The 22500-nt window shown below is 40.3% G+C and overlaps 1 protein-coding gene across 1 annotated transcript in view; it reads left to right on the top strand.

The window, feature by feature from the left end:
* The window catches only part of trps1 (trichorhinophalangeal syndrome I), a 92672-nt gene extending 76784 nt beyond the window's left edge, over positions 1-15888 (top strand). Inside the window, exons 9-10 of the mRNA XM_034233734.1 lie at positions 5039-5161; positions 9686-15888. Coding sequence (XP_034089625.1) covers positions 5039-5161; positions 9686-11284 — 1722 coding nt within the window. The 3' untranslated portion in view covers positions 11285-15888. The remainder of the gene's footprint in view (positions 1-5038; positions 5162-9685) is intronic.
* Positions 15889-22500: the final 6612 nt, after the last annotated feature.

Here is a 22500-nt window from a genome sequence, read left to right as displayed (position 1 = left end):
GTATCATAGGCCGCAGATAAATAGATGTCATTAAGACCCTGAGCTCTAATTACCTGCAGCCCTCCTCTGTAGGCTGAGATGAGTGGGGGGGGGAGCAGGTACCAGTAATCAATCAGGAAAACATGCACCGTCACACACTCATCGGGTGGATACATAGCGACACACACAGCAAGAAAACAAGAGTTTCACAAGGAGATGTGCTCCCTCTCAAAGCCATGTCTAACTGTGTGAATGTGTGTGTTTGCTTGTCTGCATGATGTGAACTTGCACATTTCCACACCTCAAGCCAACCAGCTGATGATTGAAGAGGAAGTTAAAGATCAGGAGCCAAATGTTGTGGAGTGCGTGTGCATTTTGGAAGGTGGTGGGAGCTATTTCTGTACTTTCCTGTCTAATTGACATTTGAACTTCTCACCCACCCACACCCACACACACACACACCCACACACACGTATCTTGGCTTCTCCAAAACCACGATAAAAGGATAGCTGTGTGTGTGTGTGTGTGTGTGTGTGTGTGTGTGTGTGTGTGTGTGTGTGTGTGTGTGTGTGTGTGTGTGTGTGTGTGTGTGTGTGTGTGTTGTGTGTGTGTGTGTGTGTGTGTGTGTGTGTGTGTGTGTGTGTGTGTGTGTGTGTGTGTGTGTGTGTGTGTGTGTGTGTGTGTGTGTGTGTGTGTGTGTGTGTGTGTGTGTGTGTGTGTGTGTGTGTGTGTGTGTGTGTGTGTGTGTGTGTGTGTGTGTGTGTGTGTGTGTGTGTGTGTGTGTGTGTGTTGGGGGGAAACGATTATTTTGAAAACGATTAATCGGGCGATTATTTGATCGATTAGTCGACTAATCGAACGATTATTTTTCTGTTGTTCAATTCATAAAAAACGTAATGTAAAAAAAACGTAATGTAAAAAAAAAATTTTTCACGATACTGTGTCTCAGGGGATCTTAATATTTAAGAACCTATTACTGTGTTATACCAGATTAACGGAAATAATCTCAGCTAACTGACGATACAAACCATGTTTACCAACAAAAAATAAAACACAAGTCTCATAATAAGAAGCAAACTAAAATGCTATCTAAATGACCCCTGAGCGAAAAATGCTAACGGACATTGGCACAGAACTCAAGATAAAAGTACCCTTATTACTTATCGTAGCTGCACATACAAGATATCCGATTAAAGCTGAGACTCCACAGATTATGTAGGTACATAGTATCATCACTGAGTGATCCGGACTCGTGACAGGGGAAGCAAATACAGTCATCACAACACGTACCTTCACAGAGCTTCTAGGGAGATCGTCTCACCGCCGTAGCTGTCAATCTGATCAAAATACGTGTTCAATGGCATTAAAATGAGAAAAAACACGGCTGAATCGGTTAATCCATAGGTTTATAACGTCTGTATAAAAAAATTATTGAATTTAAAATCCATAATTCCATTTTTATGTAAAAATCGGAGAGCGCTAGCTGCTAATGGTTGCCACCACAGCTAGCTGCTGCTTCCGGTCAAGCAGCAGTCTCAGTGAGATATCAATATATAAATATCTTTGCGTTTTGGACTAACTTTAAAATATTCCCATGCTTTTGAAGACCTAGGGCGAGATGTTTTCGTTTGAGGGCTTCGTGCGCAATCCTGTGAGGAGGAGGTGATAGCCGTTTCAGTCTCCATTGTGTTAGAAGTGCGATTGCGAACTGCTTGTTGCTTTGGGTGACCCACGTGTGTGTGGCGACCATATATACAGTCTATGGTGTCGACGCGGAAACATGTCGTCGACGATATTTTGAAGTCGACGCATCGCTACAGTGTGTGTGTGTGTGTGTGTGTGTGTGTGTGTGTGTGTGTGTGTGTGTGTGTGTGTGTGTGTGTGTGTGTGTGTGTGTGTGTGTGTGTGTGTGTGTGTGTGTGTGTGTGTGTGTGTGTGTGTGTGTGTGTGTGTGTGTGTGGTGTGTGTGTGTGTGTGTGTGTGTGTGTGTGTGTGGTGTGTGTGTGGTGTGTGTGTGTGTCATTAATATACTTGTGGGGACCTAAATCTGTCTACACAGTCACGTGTAGGGGACTCGCCTCCCTTATGGGGACAAAATGGAGGTCCCCATGAGGGGAATCATTAATTTTAGGGTGAAGACTTGGTTAGGTTAAGGGTTAGGGTTAGGCATGTGATGGTTAAGGTTAGGATAAGTCTCCAGGACATGCATGTAAGTCAATGTAATGTCCCGTCCCCTGAAGGTGTGTGTGTGTGTGTGTGTGTGTGTGTGTGTGTGTGTGTGTGTGTGTGTGTGTGGTGTGTGTTGTGTGTGTGTGTGTGTGTGTGTGTTGTGTGTGTGTGTTGTGTGTGTGTGTGTGTGTGTGTGTGTGTGTGTGTGTGTGTGTGTGTGTGTGTGTGTGTGTGTGTGTGTGGTGTGTGTGTGTGTGTGTGTGTGTGTTGTGTGTGTGTGTGTGTGTGTGTGTGTGTGTGTGTGTGTGTGTGTGTGTGTGTGTGTGTGTGTGTGTGTGTGTGTGTGTGTGTGTGTGTGTGTGTGTGTGTGTGTGAAAATGAGGGGCAGCTGTGGGGCCATATGTGAGTGATTTGGGTGCTCGGAGGGAAACTGAATTCTGATGACAGAATCACTGTTTGGCTTGCAACACTACACACACACACACACACACACACACACACACACACAGGAAGCGTACATCAATCAATCACCTGGCTCTGTCTCTGTACATGTGGTGACCGTATGGTGTGTGCAACATATACACTTAGGCAGACGAACGCACACACACACACACACACAGAGCAGAGGATTTGGTCATGTAACTGTTCTGCTCTCTGACGTTAGCTGGACAAAAAGTAAAGACTCTAATATTAGCTCAGGTGTTTATTACATACAATGTTATGGGAAACAGGTTTTATTATACACAAAATGAGAATGAGATAACTTTTACTAGAATAAATAAACGCATCTGTGGGGTTCCTTTGTGTTCAATCCCGGAACAATCTAAAAGTTACATTTTGTATCCTGATCCACACGGCATGAAGGATGTTATCGTGAACGTCTGTTTATGAGCTAAAATTATAGCAAGGAAACGAAAAATGTATTAAACCATTTTTCATTGCTGGTGGTATTTGATGTTTTGTCTTCTAATGCCGTGTAGTCCAGGTGTTTAATGAGTTCCTGATCCGTTGCTATTTGATGTCTTACCTCTAAAATATTCAATATAACATTTGCTGTTGCCTTTAAACATTAGGTGATTTCTCCTACACCACTATGTAATATTAGCATTTGTAGTTTAAAGTTGTTGTTTTTTCTTACCAGAACTATAAATGATATTCTTCATGTATGTTGCTCTGGCCATAGGTATAGATGTATGTGTATTTCTGGATGTTGCCACACAAAATGTAAAGTGCAGGAATGCTTGCAGTACATTAGATGGCATAAATAAAGTGAATAGTATTGTGCCCACTGGGCTCTCCGGCTTTGAGCTGGCAGCGCAAAGCAGATGCTTGGTAGTGGCTCCATCTGTAGCTCTGAGACTACAGAAAGCCTGATTGAAGTGCAGCACTCTTTTGTGAAAAGTTGAAATATTTTTAACTTCTGGCACTGGGTGCTCTGAGCCCAGAAAAAAAAAAAATGCTAAACTCCCAGCACTGTCATGAACATAAAACAACAAGAAACCAGCACTGAAAGGAGAAGGTCCCAGTGGATGCAAAGTCCATGATGGAGTGAGAGTGAATTGGGATAACTATGTGAATCCAAGCGAGAAATGTTAAGGTAGTAATATGGCAGATCCACAGAAGGTAGATTTTAGTAAGCCATACTCATAGGCACATAAACAGCTTTTACAAGCACAACCATACTGACATAATCAGAGAGGACATCACAAAGTGAGAGAAAAATGAACATTATTTAAAGGTCTGTGAAGAAAAAGGAATTACATGCAGGCGTGTTGTAAATCTTATACATGCATTGTATTGTGTTTCTGTTTCTGGTCTTATGTAAAGCGTCTTTGAGCAATAGGAAAAGCGCTATAAAAATCCAATGTATTATTATTATTATGTAGATATTTAGTCAGTGGAAAACATTGAAAAATATCAAGAGGAGAGGAGGAAGTAAAGATTGAATAAGCACCAATGCTGATCAAAAGTAAAGCAGAGAGAAAGACCTGGTTGGACGGACGGGCAAATAGAGAGAGAAACCGACATATTCATGGAGGAGAAAGATGAGGTATGCTGTCTTCTCAGGGTCATAAAGGTGGTGAATGGGGCCAGAGACTTAATGGGATGGAGAAACGTTGTGATTGGCTCATTACTGTGATGGAGCACGTTGCCACGACAATTGGCCTTTTAAACCCAACCCGCCCCCACCCTTTCTTGCACACTCTACTTTTTTATGCACCACTGCTTCATGAAGTGTGTGTGTGTGTGTGTGTGTGTGTGTGTGTGTCGTGTGAGGTGTGTGGATGGTGGTCCTGTGTGTGTGTGTGTCACTCGTGTGGTGATGGGTCGTGTCCTGTGTGTGTGATGTGTGTGTGTGTGTGTGTTGTGTGGTGTGCGCTGGGTGTGTGCTGTGTGGGTGTGTGTGTGTGTGTGGTGTTGTGTGTGTGTGGTGTTGTGGGTAGTGTGTGTCTGTGTGTGTGGGTTGGTGTGTGTGTGGTGTGTGTCTGTGTGTGTGTGTGTGTGTGTGTGTGTAGTACCTCTGGCAGTTAGATAAACACCTAAACACTTTATGCTGCAAGTTGAAAACATATATTTTCTGTGGAGCAGTTCTTGAGTACCAACATTATATTCACAACATATTAAACTTGTTCTAAAAAGGGGAAATTATAGTACAACAACATTCTCAAAAGGTTTCACTATTTGGCAGGATAACCAAGTTGTTCTCTCTCTGCCCTAATCTTATTTGAGCGGTGTGAAAAGATTTTGAAACTAAAAACAGCATTTTCAGTTTTCCCCCTCTTTCTCTTCTTTCTGTGACTTTGCATCTTTCTTACCTACAAAACGTTGCTTTATAAATCTAGTTATTTACTTCACATTCTAATGTTTTCTGTTTTGTATCCTTCCGTAGCGACGCAGAGGCAGCGGGGTCTTCTGTGCAAACTGTCTGACTACCAAGACGTCATTGTGGAGGAAGAACTCCAATGGAGGCTACGTCTGCAACGCATGTGGTTTATACCAAAAACTTCATTCGGTATGTGATACAGTCATGTGCATGCAAACAGATGGTTCAATGGATTATACTAAACACACGTTAGGCCTTTGAGATTGATTACAACATTTCCCAAATACATGAAGTTTCTGAATATTTGTAATTTTATTCAAATTGTATTCAAATGTTTTATTCTAAAAACCAAGTACTTTTGACTATTTTATAGACTCTATGATATGTTTTAATTAGGGCTGTCAGTCGATTAAAATATTTAATCGCGATTAATCGCAAATTAATCGCACATTTTTTATCTGTTCTAAATGTACCTTAGAGGAATATTTTTCAAGTTTTTAATACTCTTATCAACATATGAGTGGACAAATATGCTTTATGCTAATGTTTATTATCATTTGAACAATGACCAATATTCTCATGAATATTAAACACAACAACCTCTGAACATTACAAATATTCGCCTCAATTCAACCTGGAACCTCTCATTCAATAATACAATACAAAGTGTGTGTGTGTGTGTGTGTGTGTGTGTGTGTGTGTGTGTGTGTGTGTGTGTGTGTGTGTGTGTGTGTGTGTGTGTGTGTGTGTGTGTGTGTGTGTGTGTGTGTGTGTGTGTGTGTGTGTGTGTGTGTGTGTGTGTGTGTGGATCGTTGGATCGTTGGAGCTATGTGCAACTCAAGGCATATGCTCGAACGGGAGCTGCCTGGACGCTGCAATCATGTTGCGCTATCCGTGCTGAGTGTGCTGACTTTTCGTACAATGCCCCACTGTCTGGCTTCCTGCATAAAGTCAAGTGCTCGGCGCAGTTGTGGCGAAATGTCGCTCCTCTGTTTTCATTTAAACAGCTCCATATCCGTTAGCGCAGCTAGCTAGCACCAGATGCTAACAACAACAATGCACGTAAGGTCTCTCTCGCTCGCTCGGGCCACACATACACACACCCTCCCGGTCCTCCCAACAGCCAGTCGGTGCCTGCCGGTGCCTGCCGGTGAGCGTGGAAGTGTGGTCTGCCACAAGCGGGCAGCAGGAGCGGGGCTGTCAGCATCAGCTTGTAGATGGTATTTTAAACTCGATGCGCTCTGAAACTACGGGGCGGCCGAGGACAAAAAATACACATGCGTTAATCGCGTTAAAATAATTAGTGCCGTTAATTATTTTTTGCGTTAACGCGTTATTAACGCGTTAACTTGACAGCCCTAGTTTTAATACATCCACAGGGTAGGTTTCGACCCCTAATTATCACTCCTCTTGTCTTGTTCATTAGCACATTGCTCAAATTAAACTGTGCATACTGCAGTTATATCCCTGCATACATTCTGTGAGTTCCGCTGTGAAACGTAATATTGTGGGAAAAGTATATTTGATTTGGTCTGAGCTGGGAGTTACACACAATTTCAGCAGGCACTGTGAGCCAGCTCCATGGAGTGAGAAATATGATGGAATATATCAACTTTACCATCGAAGCCCGAGGAAAGTCAATAGAAATTCTAAATGTAATTAGACTGCATGAATTACAGATGAGATAAAAACCCAGTCTGGAATTTAGTTGACTTGAGAATATTGAGCTTCTCACCTCTTATGTCTTCGAACAGTTAAAGCTAATTTCCCACTTAAATAAACCAACTTACTCTCAAAAACATTCATTGTGAAACAAGCCTTCAGAGCTTCAACATATATATATGCCAGATTCATGCTCACATATTGGCCTTTTAGGCTCAGCTTGTAACATTTCAAAGTGAACAAAAAGGTTTCAGTGTAATAAATCAGTGTTAGTGAACGCATCAGTGGGTTGACCGTGTTACAACCCCAAGCACTACACTGAAATTATTGAATTGAGCTTTAAAGACCCTTCAGAGGATGACAAGCTATCGCAGTTTACTCCTTCCTGCCCCTGCCGATGTCCCCTGGTCAACCTGTTCATCTCATATGCTGCTCCAATCACGTCCCGGCTATCTCTACTCTTGACAATCTTCACGACAGCCGTATTTTATACCCTATAATAAAAGTTTTATATGCTCTACACACATTATGAGAGAGGATAGCAGCTAGTAAAACACTTCAGAGTGAGAGAGGGGAAACAAGAGTTATGCATAAGAAGGGAGAAAAAGGTAGACATTTAGGGAGGGAGAGAGAGGAGAGGAAAGAAGGAAGACAAACAATGGGTAGCAAAAAGGAAGAAGACAAAGAGAGAAGAGAAGATGAAGGTAAAGTGTGAGGACAGGGATAATGAAAGAGGAGGGGATGTGTAAAGAGTGAGAGATGGAGAGGGATTAGGAGAAAACGCAGAAGAGCTTTTTAAGGAGAGACTGAACTATGTACATACCCATTGATTAGGCTGCTCTATATGCAAAATATACTGAAGACATTTAATGAATGCACTCACAAAAAATGAGTTTAATTGGTTGGATCTCAGGAATCAATGATCCATTTCACTTGTACATATATAGCGTAAATAGATCCTGATTAGTTTCAGTATGTAGTATGGAATAAAGACACATCGTTTCCATCATAAGGGGTGCTATTTTTTGCTTATTGCCTTTTCTTTTTATAGCCATCCTCCTTCTGTGTTTACTCCCTCCCTCCTTCCTTTCCTCTTTCCTTCATGTCCCCTGCCTCTACCTCATCCTTCCTGTAAACCATATATCAGTTTTTCCCCCTTCTCATTAATCTCACCCCTTTCATTCCTCTCTCCCCTTCCTCTCCTGTCTTTTCTCTATAGCTAGAAACACACAACTTTAGGACCATAAAGGAAAATGTAAATTATTTGACTGACATACTGTAATTGTGTCAGTTTTCGAGAGAAACAAATAGTTGTTCAGATATTTAAAAGCTGTCCAAAATTATGAATAGGACAGCTCTTTGAAAAACAACAAAGACGATTGCAAGCATGGCTTCTGAGAGGAGGCCCCTATATAAAGTGTATACATTGAAACAGTGATGTAAGTAAGGACTGTTTTGAGCATGAGTTAACCCGGTTGATGAATGTGTTGACATAATTTGTTTTACGAGGGCAGCAGGACATCTCTGGATTAAGCTTTAAGTGACTCATGTCTCCTTAAATAGTTCCAGTAGCAGCTCTACAAAGACTAATGATGACTCCATACTCTCTGACACACACTTTCATACACATACCTTGAGAAATGCACATTCTTAGTCGTAGACATAGGTGCATATTAAAGTCCTAACCCACGCACTTGCTTTTCCTTCACGCTGGGATAAATCATACCTATTGCAGACATAGCAAGGTGTTCATGCTTTTTTCTTTAAATAGAAGCTCCAACCCACGTTCTTGCTTTTCTTCCACTTGAACACCGTCATTCATCTATGTTCCTTCTTGCTTGATACTTCTATACGCACCTGGTTTTTATTTCCCACAATGTAATGTACTAAGTCTTACATCAGTTAGACACACATTCAAGAGTTAAATATAGGCACATATAATAACAAGGCTCTTTGCTATTCCTAAAATGTTAAGTGGAAAGTGGAATAAATTCAACCTGCATTTCAGTCAACATTTCAATAAACTCAACTTAAAGATGTATTTATGCTTAGAAAAAACTTCCTATCTTTGTGCCAGTTGAATTTGACTTTGTTTTGCATTAATGCTGTGATAAGTTTACTATGTGTTATGTGTATAAGAGAGAAGGCATGAGTGCAGTCAGTTCTCCAATAGTGAATTGATAGCAAGTCATTACTTTTGAGTTGAAGTGTAGACACTTTAAACTGGCCTATTTATTGTACTCCAATGAAAGAAAATCTTTCGCTAATTTGTCTGGAATTTCTTTTATTTGTTTTGGCATGTGTAAGGAATGAAACATCAAATATGTTTAATCGCCACTCATTTATCTTTAGAAGTACTACATTTATCTTTAAAAGTAACACATGATTCAGATATTGTGTTGTAGAAGCACCGCACCAGATTTCATTCTTTGGAATTCAGACCTCTGTCAAGAGTAAGTTAGGGATCTGTCTGGAAAAGTTGAGTTTTAAGGGCAAACAATTTACATCAGATGTAAGTGCTCCCCCTTGTGGTAAGGGCAAAAAGCGCAGTCCTCAGGCTTGATATACAGTACATGTCTTTTCTTTAGCATGTCACAGTTAATTATACATAGGTCAAGTGTAAAGGAATTAAGAGTTTTCAAATGTTGATATACTATTGGTAAATTGGAGATTTGTGTTGAGTTGGCCTACTTTGCATTGATTATTACAAACAGTAACTGCAGTTGTGCATCTTCGATCAGCCATAATGCAACTTTCTTAGCATTGATGTCTTTGTGTATTTAACCAAATTACCTTATTTTTAAATAAGTGGTTTACCAGTCATAAGCTCTACTGTTGCAGCTTTTTTGTTGTAATAAACACAATGTAATGTAATCACAGTCAAATGATGCTAGGCTTTATATGTTTGATGTTATTAGTCATGCCAGATAAGTAGCCGTAGATAATTTGTTGGAAAACATTCAAACAAGAATATAAATTGTCAATAGCTGATCGTTTTTTAACACTTGTCCTTTTTTCATGTTTTCCTTTTTTGTTTCCTTTATCTCCTAGACACCAAGACCTCTGAACATCATAAAGCAGAACAACGGTGAACAAATAATCCGCCGCCGTACAAGGAAACGCATCAACCCTGATTCCCTGTCATCTGAGACCCCCGCCCCGAAACAACAGCGCATCACCAGCGAAGAGCGTGTCAATGGGGAGGAGTCAGACAAATGTTTTGCTTCAATCAAAAACCAGCAGCCTTCCCCTCGCTCACGCTCCCCCCGATCCACTCAAGCCTTCCTAGCCAATCAAACATTGGAGATCCACCGGCGCATGCCTCCTCTTCTCCTTCCGTCACACACCCCCTCCTCGTTGGTAGCTGAGGGTAATGGAGGCCTCACAGAGGGCGGGATAATATCCAAAGTAGAGGGAGGTAAAGGAGGAGGTGGATCAGAAAGAGGGAGTCCAATTGAAAAGTACATGCGTCCATCCAAACCGTCTAGTTATTCGCCCCCTGGTTCACCCATTGAAAAATACCAGTACCCTCTTTTCTCCTTACCCCTACCATTAACCCTCTCCCCTGATCTGACGCCTGAATCGGATTGGCTCAGGTTCTGGACCAAGTACAAGATGGCCGCCGCCTCTGGGGTCCCCGGTACCTTCAGTAATCTGAGCAGTCCTGGTAGCGTTGGGAACAACTCTCTTTACCTTGGTGCCATGGTGGCTCCAGTACAGCATCATCAGCAAAGCTACACGGTGCCTTACTGTGCCTCCCCCTACTCTCCTCTTCCCCCTCCTCCAGCTCCTCCTCACTATCCTCCTCCTCCTCTTCATTCCCAAACCTCCTCGCCATCGTTAGAAAATGACGCCCCCTTGGATCTGGCAATAAGACAAAGAGATACCAGTGCTGCAAATTCACACGTGTCAACAAACGGTGCGGAGAGGAGAAGGCAAGAGTCGCCGCTGGCTGAGAGGTCAAGAGAGAACTGGAAAGCAGAGAAAGAGGAGGAGGAGAGGATGGATGAAGGAGAGAACCAGAGGGAGGAGATAGAAAAGGATAATTTGACGAAAAGTCAGTCAAGTGCCCCATCGAATCGCGTAATGGTGGAAGCGTCCACGCAGGACGACCTGACCAATCGCTGCATCCACTGTGGGATCTACTTCCTCGACGAGGTCATGTATGCACTGCACATGAGTTGCCACGGCGACCAGGGACCATACCAATGCAGCTTTTGCCTTCACGTGTGTGTTGATCGCTATGATTTCACCACACACATACAGAGGGGCCTACACAGGTACACAGACAAAAAGAAGGGTCCCACGCAAGAGGACCACAATCAGAATGTCACGGTGACGCCGGAGCTCGGGTGTCAAAATGTGACACCCGAGGAAAAAGATGAAACTGCTCACAGTGAGATCACAGACGAAAGCAATGATGTCATAGGAGATGGTCACGACAACCAAGCAAAAGAAAAGACAGGCGCTGATGCCACTGACAATGAAACGGAAGCTGAAATGGAAGTAAGAGAAGAGGGTCATGACGTAACAAACCCGGAGTTGGGAGATGAAACGGTGTCGGATAGTAATGATGACACCACAAAACCCACAGAGGTCACGACTGTTGCCGAATCTAAAAACTTAGATGAGAACACAGAGAGTAATTAATCTGATGCCTTTGACTCAAACAAACCTTTAAAGAACGCTTTTTATTGAATGAATAAGCTGTCGGCCTCCACGTTCCTGGAGGCTCGCTCATGTCAAAATGGGCCTATCCTGGGCACTAAATGGAACACATCCTTATGCTGGAAGCACTCGGCTGTCAAATGGTCAAAAATCATCGTAGGATCCCGCTGAACTGCTGCAGGGACAGTTTGGAGAAAAAGCCTGAATCCTGTGTTGAGTGACGGCCACTTGACAGCTCTGTGGCAAGTATTCAATGACAGAGTCCGGGCATGCAGCTGAAATCACCTTTTAATAAACAGCCACTTCATGTGCTTTCCAAATAAGAGGATTGGAAGCTGGACACAAAGTTAGACTGCTCTCATTTAGGATGAGGTTGAGGAGCTCAGCACTTGCACAGCCACCATACAGCAGAGCAAAAAAAATGCTAGAAGCAAAACACTTTAACTTGGCTGATCTGTTATGCACCGGGTGGAACTGAACCAAACTGGTCCTAACTGGTCTGATGCATCATTCAGATCGTTTATCTCGGTACAACCAGATGTTATCTGGTCAGAAGAACTTTGGTCTGGTCCAAAGCATGTTTTTGACTGTCACACCGCTGTGCTAATGGATCCAAACCAAAACTTATTTTGACTCTTTGAAACTGGTGGAGTTAACCCAGTTGGTTCTGGGTTGCAGTTTGGTTACTTTGGTCAAGAAAAGGATCGGTTGGCTTTTCTAGCTCCTTTCCTTTTTGTTTCTGAAACTGGCAAAAAGAAAAAAACAACTGGCAAAATCGCCAGCGCTGCAAAGTGGCCCTAAATGGGAGACTTGTTGAAAATACTTTTTGAACTGCTTGAAACCAGTTTGAACTGGTAAGACCGGAGTAATTCCGGACCGAAGTGTTCTCTTGATCCATTTTGATCAAACCAAGTGACTTTATTTTCTACCTTCCTCCGTGCCATGATACTAGCTACGTGCCTGGCTGCCTGCCTAATAGAACAACCATCTATTAACCTGCTTAACATTTATATTAATAATGGTAATAATAATGATTATGATGTTATAGTACAAAACATGCAATTTGCTACACTTTCCTATATAAAATGTTATTTTGTAAAGGCAAATAATGCTTTTTTGCAGGAAATGGTACTATAAGAATTAGTGTATTTGAGTCTTTTTTTTCTTTTTGAGTTATTTGTTGTTTATCTTCTTGGGGAGACTTGTTACGTGGATAACAGCTGTCTAACAGAAATGGTACAGCAAGAGAGGGGGTTGTGTGTATGTGTGCATGTGTGTAATTGTGTGTAAGGATCAAAGGATGCTTCCGTCCCCAAATGATGATGTAAACATAATGAAGGCTTGCGCTCGGTATTTCAGTCCTCAGGGGTCACACGTGTTGCACACCAACCCACCTGTCTCGTAGCATTTGACACATCATTTAACTTTAAAGGTCTAATGGTTTTGGCATGTTACATTACGTTGTCTTATATGTATTCTTATCATGTTCTTTGTGTGTTAATAGGTCAAAATAGTCTTACTATGTAACTGTTTTTCTGTTTGTCCATCATATGTTGTTAGGTATGGTTTTATAGAGAGACCTTAGGAGCTTAGGGAGATCAACCCTAAATGTTATCATAAGGATTAATTATATGGGTTAACTGTATAAACTTTAGCTCTGTATTGAGTTTACAGAGCGTATTGCCTACAGTGTTTTATTCAGCCTATCTCGTATTTCTGAGAGTATGGTAGGTTACCTCTATGTAGCATGTTAGCGTCTTATAAAATCTGCAAAATACGTTGCCTTTTCTATGGATGGGAACTGTTTCACCTTATACCTAAATGACAGTGAAAGAAATCGCCATGTTGCTTCAAACTCCAGCTTACTCCTACAACTGTTCTGCCTTTCATTACCTACATTTTGGTTCTAAATCAGTCTTATAAGTTTAAGGAAAGACCCGTCTAAAACCAAATGTTCATCATTAATTTAATACATTGAGAATATTGACTAGCAGGTCATTAAGATTCTTCAGAAGGGAGAAACACGGTGGCCATCTTTTTTTATAAGAACAGAATCACTTCCCCTGCCTTGCTGCCTTAGTTGCTAGAATAAAAAACTAAAGAAATCACCAAGGGACTCCTTTGAAGGAAGTAATAAAAGCCTAAAGACAATACAAACAGGAGAGAATAAATAATGAGAATAAGATATTTTTCTATGCTTGTCCAAAAGACATGGATACAAAGATATTCTGACTAGTGCCTGGTAACAGTTTTTCTAATAAACCTCTGTCTGTTTCGAAAAGTGATGTAAGTCATGTTAGGCAGGAGTTGGGCAAACATACTTCTATATTTATTTCCCGTGCACCAAGTTAAAAGTCATCCATTATAATGCTTGTGTCTGATTGGTGTTCCCTCTTTGCCTTTTCAGCCATTGAGAACTACCCACATGTGCTTTATCAGAATGAAATTAGTTGCTATGCTAACTCTTTATCACTAATGAACCCTCTTTGCATGCATTTACATGACTTCGTAGAAAGATAAAGACATTTTTACAGAGATGTAATGACACGAAGATGTTCTGTGCTGTGTTTGGTTTGTTTGGAGTTGGAAGCCAAATTGTGTAATATCACCTGAGTGCCCATATCATGGTTAAGAAAAAACGCATTATGAGGTGTTGTTATTCTACAGAGGAGATAATTATTTAGATTTCTTACATTTTAAGACACCAATGCCTTCAGAAAACCTGGCAAAGAAGCCGGACTGACAGTAAAACTAAAATAAAAATACTTTTTCTGCTGCAAAGAAATCAGTGTAACTATTAAAGATGCTACACATCCTGGTGTAGGGATTTTGCTCAGAAGAGTTTGCACACCTTCCCCATGAATGGCTCCACTTTCTACATTACACTGATGGAAAGAAAAGCATAATATATTGTGTTTTTTGAAGCTTTGGGCATCTCTTCAGGGCATACGAGCATCAAGAAAACTGTTTACATTTGCAAATGTAGCAAAAGCAATCAAGCAGTGTTTTTTTTTTTAAAGAATCAGAACAAAAGGAAGGATTGGCAGATGCTAAGATGGATAAATGGGTGCCTTTGAAGTATATATGGATCAAATGACGCTTGTAGTGGTTGATAAATAGGTTAATGTATGCATTCAACCTCTCATCTGTTTTCTATTGATCTCCATCATCTGCATCCTTCTCATCTGTTGTTTTACCTCTGCATCTCTGTCTTTCTTCTTATCCCTCCACTCTCCTGCATTACCTCTTTTATTAAGTGCTTATACGCTTGTTCTCAATTGGTAGAAAGGTCAAGGGAGGCACAATGGGAGTTAAATTAATGTGTTACGCCGTGTTGTGCCCAAAGAGCTGATATTAGCTCTGTTACCCCAAAACTGACAAGGTGTCAGCTCGTGTTGTTAAGGTTTCATTTCCCTACTACTTGAATGGTCCTTAAGGAAATTGTCACTAGCAGTAAATGATCAGATTCTTGCTAGAAGCACATTCTGGATTCTCTCAGATTTAGTTTCACATTTGATAAAAAATAAATTGACACATTTTCATCTATGAAATTATTGAAACTCCTTTGGTTCTGATGTTCATGGGATTTCTAGGAAACAGATGTAATAAAAGCAACAGGATGAACTCATTCTTTTCTAAGTAGGCTGGAGACAAATGAATGCCAAAATATTTCAATAGTTTATGAACTTTTGGAAAAAAAATTATTTCCCTGAACTGAGTGAGTGAGTTGGAAGTAAAAAGAAAGTAGCCTAGATAATAAATAATTCTTGCACAATTTCCATATTGTATGTGCTCTGCGAAACTGTTTCCTATCAAAATATGTTTTTATGTATTTGCCAGATTAACACGAATGTCTCATGAGTCATGTAAGGATACTGTATATCTAAAACTTAAATAGATATTAATAGGAATCTTGGGAGAGCATTTCAGCTGTCATTTATGGTTTAAAATAGGCGAGACATTTGAAATGAATTGGACCTTCAGGTCACACATGGCATGTTTTAATTCAAAAATGAGTGTCTGTTTTAGGTTTGATGGCATTTTACATCAGCGTTTACATTGTTAAAAACAAGTGTTTTCATTTTTGTCTTTGTCAGAATGTGTTATAGGAATTATGCTGTTGCTTGCACTCCATTTATTATGTTCTTATTGCCAAGGAAGGGATAACACATACACACACACACGCACACACCAGCACTGGTACGAATTGAGTGTACATTATTAACCATGGGAGACAAGGGAGCTAAAGGCCAGTTTGTGATTGGTCAGACACACACACACACACGCATGGACATACACACATCAACTATGTGCATTTAACCAATATATTTTTAGTAGAATTGTGTCTATTCAGTTGAATTGCTTTCATAGAATTTTTTTTTTTTTTTAGGTTATTTACTTTCTCATGTTGTATTTTGTTCTGCTACCTTTCTGTACGTTACTGTTTGTAGGTTTCATTTCATGCAAAAAGTATATTTCAACATATTTTGACAGCCAAGAAAAAGTTTGTTACACAGCTAAACTTGAAGAATAATGTTGATGATGATGATAATAATTAATAAAAGTAATAACAAACAAACTGAAAATGGAGAGTTGGTCTTTCATTCGTATGTTATTTTCTGTGAAAAAGGGACAAGAAGAACGGCCATTTTCTATTAATCCTCAGCCAGTATGAATCACTTTGTGTAATCAAAGATGGGGTCCTAACCTGAGGCTTACTGTAGACTATGTGCGGAACAGATATGCATTTTTTTCACACATAAATCTATGATGACAAGTCAGAGGAATTTGTTTTCAGAAAATATATGCAATAGAACATGTGAACATACCTCCTGTTGTGTTCTCTGAATGAAGCCAGGAGCCCCTCTGCCATCGTGTTCTATTCTCATCTGTTCTCCACCGCCGCCTGCTTCTCTTTTCCACTAGTGTGCTGATTGTCCGCATATAAGTATCAGAGGATTTTTTTATCACTTAAATTATTTAACATGTTCTCTAGCTCAACATATTGTTACTGCAACACATACACTGTTTATTTGTCATCTGTCTGTACAACACTGGTCCAGAGTAAGACATCTATTGTTCTGAGATGTATTAAAACACAATATAGTAAGACATAAGAAATGACAGCATGCAGTAAAGGGCCAAGGTTCGGATACAGAAGGGCGCCCCAGAGTACGACAATTTGAACTTAATTATTGCATAATCCAATCCAACTTTATTTATACTGTATAGCACATTTAAAAACAACAGAGTTGACCAAAGTGCTGTACATCAATACATTTAAAAAAAGAAAGCAGCATAAATACATTTAGACAAAACCGATAGGACAAAAATAAACTGTATGAATGTAAAAGCATGTGACAATAAAACCATCCTTATAGCCACAGACTGAAAACCCTCATACATGATGTAAAAAACATTTTAAAACACAACAAAATAGAAAAACCCCAATTTACAAACACAGACTGATACGTCTTTTACATGGTCTGCAAAAGACCATGCATAAGAGAAGGATTTAAAAACAGGCAGAGTGGGAGCAAGTCTGATCACATAAGGCCACATGATTTTTGTGAAGATGTGTACATTCATGTAGTGCCAAGCTAAGGTCAAACATCATCCATGGTCAACACTTAATGTGTTATTGTGTTATTTGCTGTGGACACTCTTGTCCCTCAGTGGTTAAATTGCCCTTTCCTTTAAGACTATCATCAGGCCAGGATTTCCATTTCCAGATAAGAACGATCAAATGCAATATTAATGTTGAACTTTACTGAGCATGTTGGGCAATCTTTGATTTTTCATCTTGAGCTATCGCCAGGACAAAATGTCAACTTCATACAAAAGATAACAAGAAGATTTCTGTGATGAGGTTGATTTCAATGACCCTTTCTTACAGCTATATCCTTAGAATATTAAAGATAAAGGAAACAGCACATTTACTGTTTTTATCGAGGGAACACCGGTTCATTTCAAGGCCTACGATATATTTCTCATTTCCATATTAGCGTTCCACTACACAGACATTGCTGAGCCTTTATTCATTTTCCGACATCCCTCCTTTGGGTCAGGAACTTTGACAAACGTAATCAGTGCAGCGGCGCTATCTGTCAAACGACAAAGGCTCCTTATCTTTGGTCTACTTTATGTTCAGCATAATCAATGTATCTTTGTGTTTATATTATGAACATTGATTGGACTAGATAAAGTCTGTTTTTAGAGCTGGCAGAGAAATTATGAGGTAGCGGGCGTCATTTAAGTGTGTGTGTGTGTGTGTGTGTGTGTGTGTGTGTGTGTGTGTGTGTGTGTGTGTGTGTGTGTGTGTGTGTGTGTGTGTGTGTGTGTGTGTGTGTGTGTGTGTGTGTGTGTGTGTGTGTGTGTGTGTGTGTGTGTGTGTGTGTGTGTGTGTGTGTGTGTGTGTGTGTGTGTGTGTGTGTGATGATTGGCCACAGAGTCAGTGACAGTCTTGAATACTAAGCACCCTGGTGTCTACTGGAGAGGTCAACACAGAGACACATGCAGCTGCACATAATTATGAATCTGTTAAAGGCAAAAAAGAGAGGACAACATAAAATGAATAAATGGGAAAACAAAGAACAGTAATGTGAAAACAAGTTGCCAAGATTCATGGACATGTTCTGTGTGTGATAAGTATGCCTGCATGCACAGAATCTCTCATCTTTCTGTGTCACGCCTGTAGATATGTTTTGTATGCACCGTCCGTCTGTCCATGCATGACTAGCCTGCATATATCTCTCTTTAAAAATTTTGTCAAATTAATGTAATAAGATTTCAGTTTATTGTAATAAATAGTCATGTTACCTACACTGTTGATGACATAGTGTGAGGAAGTGTATTGCTGTGTGTGTGTGTGTGTGTGTGTGTGTGTGTGTGTGTGTGTGTGTGTGTGTGTGTGTGTGTGTGTGTGTGTGTGTGTGTGTGTGTGTGTGTGTGTGTGTGTGTGTGTGTGTGTTTTGTCTCCTTGTGCTCAGATTGGGAAATACTTAGATTTCATATCCTGACACAGACGCAAACATCATTGGTAGATTATGAATGTGCCGCATGTTTAAAGCTGTGGCAATTTCACGGTCTACGAGCGTGCACAGAGGAAGAGAGTGAGGGCAATTATGAGAGAGAATCATGCAGAAAGACAATAACATAAGGAGAGAGATATGATTTAGCTACCGGGCATATTGAATATTGAATGTTTCCAACAGTGACTGGTGTGGGGTCTGTGAGCTGATTCCATATTCATTATTACTGTAGGTATAAACTCTTACATAAGATAGACAGACAGACAGACAGACAGACAGACAGACAGACAGACAAGGTTGACATTCATTAAATCAATCATTTATAACCAGATGGCTTTATGTGAGCAGGGCCGCTGCCTCTAACCAATCCCAGTCCCTGCTGAAAGCATAATTAGAGCTCTACATTGCTTCAGTGTGTCCGCTGTGTATCATCAGCTTCACAGTGAGGTCCACTGCAGAGGGATTTGATGTGTAATCTTCTTTCCTCTTATTTCCTTTTTAAACTTTGCTCTCCTCTCCACTTTTTCCCCTCAAATTCAGGAACATTTCATTGGCATGAAAGGAGGGCTCACTTTCCTGAGCAAAGCAGTTCTGATTGCAAATGGTATAGCCCCTGCACCCAAATACAATGTGACATGAGAGAAGGGAGAGGAAAAGGAATAATATACATTGCTATAAATCTGGCATTATTCTGTATTATTTGGATTGTGATGAAAAAACATACACATATGCACAAAAAGGGTTGGGCATGCCTGCACACATACATTATGCAAATGCAGAGTGTTTTAATGCAGGAGCAGACTTGTGGGAAATTGCACAAACTCATGCATATATATATATATATATATCCCCCCCCCACACACACACACACACACACACACACACACACACACACACACACACACACACACACACACACACACACACACACACACACACACACACACACACACACACACACACACTCACCCTATACACACACTCACCCTATACACACACTCACCCACACATTGCATCACAAACAGCTTTTCCTTGCCCCGTCCTTCACATTAGGGCGCAGGAGTTCTTTCTTACTAATTCAGAGAATGATATCTCCTTTCTATAACACTGATAATAGTATGCACTTGTGCAAACGTGTGTGTGTGTGTCAAAAGACCATTTCTATTTCTGTGGAAAACTCAGATAAGCTTTTGCTCAGTTTCCTCCTCTGCAACCCGTCACTCCTCCGCTGTATAACCTTCCACTCCATTTTTCTAAGGAAATGCATTTAAATTATCTCCAGAGCTCACTGGAGGGGAGGAGATCATCAGGAGAAGAAGAACAGCTTCCAATACAAAACCTTGTCTAGATCTTTTAAATATGTCTTTACCAGCTGTTGTCTTTATCCTTCTTGTGCTTAATTTTTGTCTGTCAGAGTAATAGGAATTATGTTGCTTGCACATTTATGTTCTTATTGCCAAGACACAGGCAATACACATGCACACAATGTCTTTTCTTCACAGCTGTATTCATCTTTTTAGACTGTACAGTTTCTAGTTGTGGTTCTGTGTTATAAAGTAAACTTTTAGAGGATTCTTAATAGAGTTTATCTGTGTTGTGTGTTCTGTTAGGCTGTGTGTGTGTGTGTGTGTGGGTGTGTGTGTGTGTGTGTGTGTGTGTGTGTGTGTGTGTGCGTGTGTGCGTGCGTGCGTGCGTGCGTGCGTGCGTGCGTGCGTGCGTGCGTGCGTGCGTGCGTGCGTGCGTGCGTGCGTGCGTGCATGGGTGGGTGGGTGTACAGGTGCTTATGTACGGTACGTGCAGTTTAGTTCAATCATCAGAAACGGTATTTAGCAGCAAATACACTTAAAACTAATCTGAGTACAATGTATTGCAGATTGCAAGTATTTGGAAATGATTATTTCAGGTTTGGATTACATTTATTTGTTCGAAGTTGTTATTTTGTGTGTGAGTGTTTTTGTATTTGTTTTTTTATTTGAAGACAAGCTATCTTTCCTTCAACAATTTGAAAGAAACATCTCCCTGTTAAAGTCTTCCCATTATCTTTGTGCTCAATGCACTCGGCGCTCTGATGTGATCTCACGCTGCGACTTCTGTTCCTTTCTGCTTTATTGTCTCCTGCAGTCTCTGTCTGTCCAATCATTAGTCTTTTCATCGTGCAATGTCTCCCCAACAATTGGAATTTGATCAAATATGGGAGACTGATGTGTCTCAACACTGCATTCTGGCATCTGATTATCCAAAGCAGTGCTATGAAGACAGGAGGCATGTTGCAACAGCGAGAACATGGTGCTCTGTCGTGATTTGTTTTCAAGACCCCATCTGTTGTCACACTGCATCTTTTACAAGGAAGAATCCGTGCAACTTTGGGACTCAAAGTTGGAATAACAAAAGTCTACATGGAGAATTCAATATACATAAAAGAGAAACAAGAAAAATAAGAGCACTTCATCCGACTTTATTCCCATTTATATTTGAAAGATTCAATAGAATCAGCTAAACTAAAATGTTGCTTCAAACTAATTAAAAACTTTGAACCTATGCGAAGGCAAGCAGTTAATCAGTTCCGAGGCATTACTGTTAAAGAACTATGAGCGAAAGTAACAAGCAGGTGCCCTAAAACATGAATATATTATAAATAGAGCAAGCAGCACATAAAACTAAAGTACAGCATTATGAAATATAGAAATGGGAGAGCATTATCTTCGGAGGCAAATACAAATTATAGATGACACAAGAATAAGCATCTTTATACGGAGTAAAGCAATTTTAAAGTGAGCAGATTACCCTTAAACTCATAAGGCTCATCCTGGTTTCACCCGAATGAGGAAAATCTGATGGACTGTTTAATTTAGTTCTTAGTAGTTTGTTGCCAAAATCTTGTTTACAAAAAAATAAGAAACATTAAACTAACTCTCTTTAAAGTGCACCAGCGTATCATTAGTTTATTTCACAGTGACTGACTTATTGGGTGATTTCATTTTCTATTCGTCCTCATCAGACTTCTTACTGCACTGACAGAAAAGAATGATGATACTAATATTATGTATATGTCTTAACTCAGCTTTAGGCTACTGACATTTCATATTAACAACCACTAATAGTGCAAGGACTTTTTATACTGTATATATATTCAAGTGTGGAAATACCAAGGTCCTCTAGGACAGGGGTTCTCAATTGTTTTTCAGCCAAGGACCCCTTACAAGATAGAGAATACACCAAGGACCCCCTCATTCTGATTTGTGATTTTGGGCTATATAAATAAAAATGTACTTGATTTGACTTGTATGTCCCTTGGAATAATCTGACGTAGCCTATTTTTTACACTTCTATAGTCTTAGTTATGTGAAAGAACAACACAAGAGAAATGTATTAGAAAGATATTGGATATGTATTAAAAATATTTGCACCATCTCAACACAGAATACCCATAAAACAATCAATCAATTAGCTGCAAGTAACACTGTACCTAAAGAAAATATCAAAGGGAAATCAAGAGAAAAGTGATCATTTGAAGTGCATTTCAGAACATACACACACACACACACACATACACACACACACACACACACACACACACACACACACACACACATACACACACACACACACACACATACACACATACACACATACACACACACACACACACACACACACAGGGGTTAAAGTGGGCCGGAACGATCCAGAACAGCGTTCCGGCACCTTCGATTAATAAGTAAATAAATCTGATTGGCAGTTTCATACATAATAATGTCAAGCGAGTTCACAGGGCTGCCAACTCTCACACAATTGACATTTTTCACACGCTCTCAGCCACAAGTCCGTTTTCTCAAGCAGTGAAAAACAAATTCATAACTGATAATGTCATGGTGCAACAGCAGCACCATGACCATCTGAATAGCGAGAAATATACACAAATGTATTATATTGTAACTTATTCCCAAGCATGTTGCTCAAAGTAATCAGTCTCACTTCTGCGTCTCTCCCTCTCCTCTCGCGCCATGCGCACCAGGCAGGAGTGAGAGTGAGTTACCATGGTTACGGGGACGCTCTGTGTCGCTCTGAAACTTCTCGCGATTCCCAATAATACGTTTTTAGTAATATAACATAATTTTACAGTTTTGGTTAACATTATACAGGGTTAATGTTTCTTGATTAAATCCAAAG

Source organism: Gymnodraco acuticeps, unplaced genomic scaffold (genome assembly GCF_902827175.1).
Source record: "Gymnodraco acuticeps unplaced genomic scaffold, fGymAcu1.1, whole genome shotgun sequence".
Taxonomy (NCBI): Eukaryota; Metazoa; Chordata; class Actinopteri; order Perciformes; family Bathydraconidae; genus Gymnodraco; species Gymnodraco acuticeps.
This window is presented reverse-complemented; position numbering and strand designations above follow the sequence as displayed.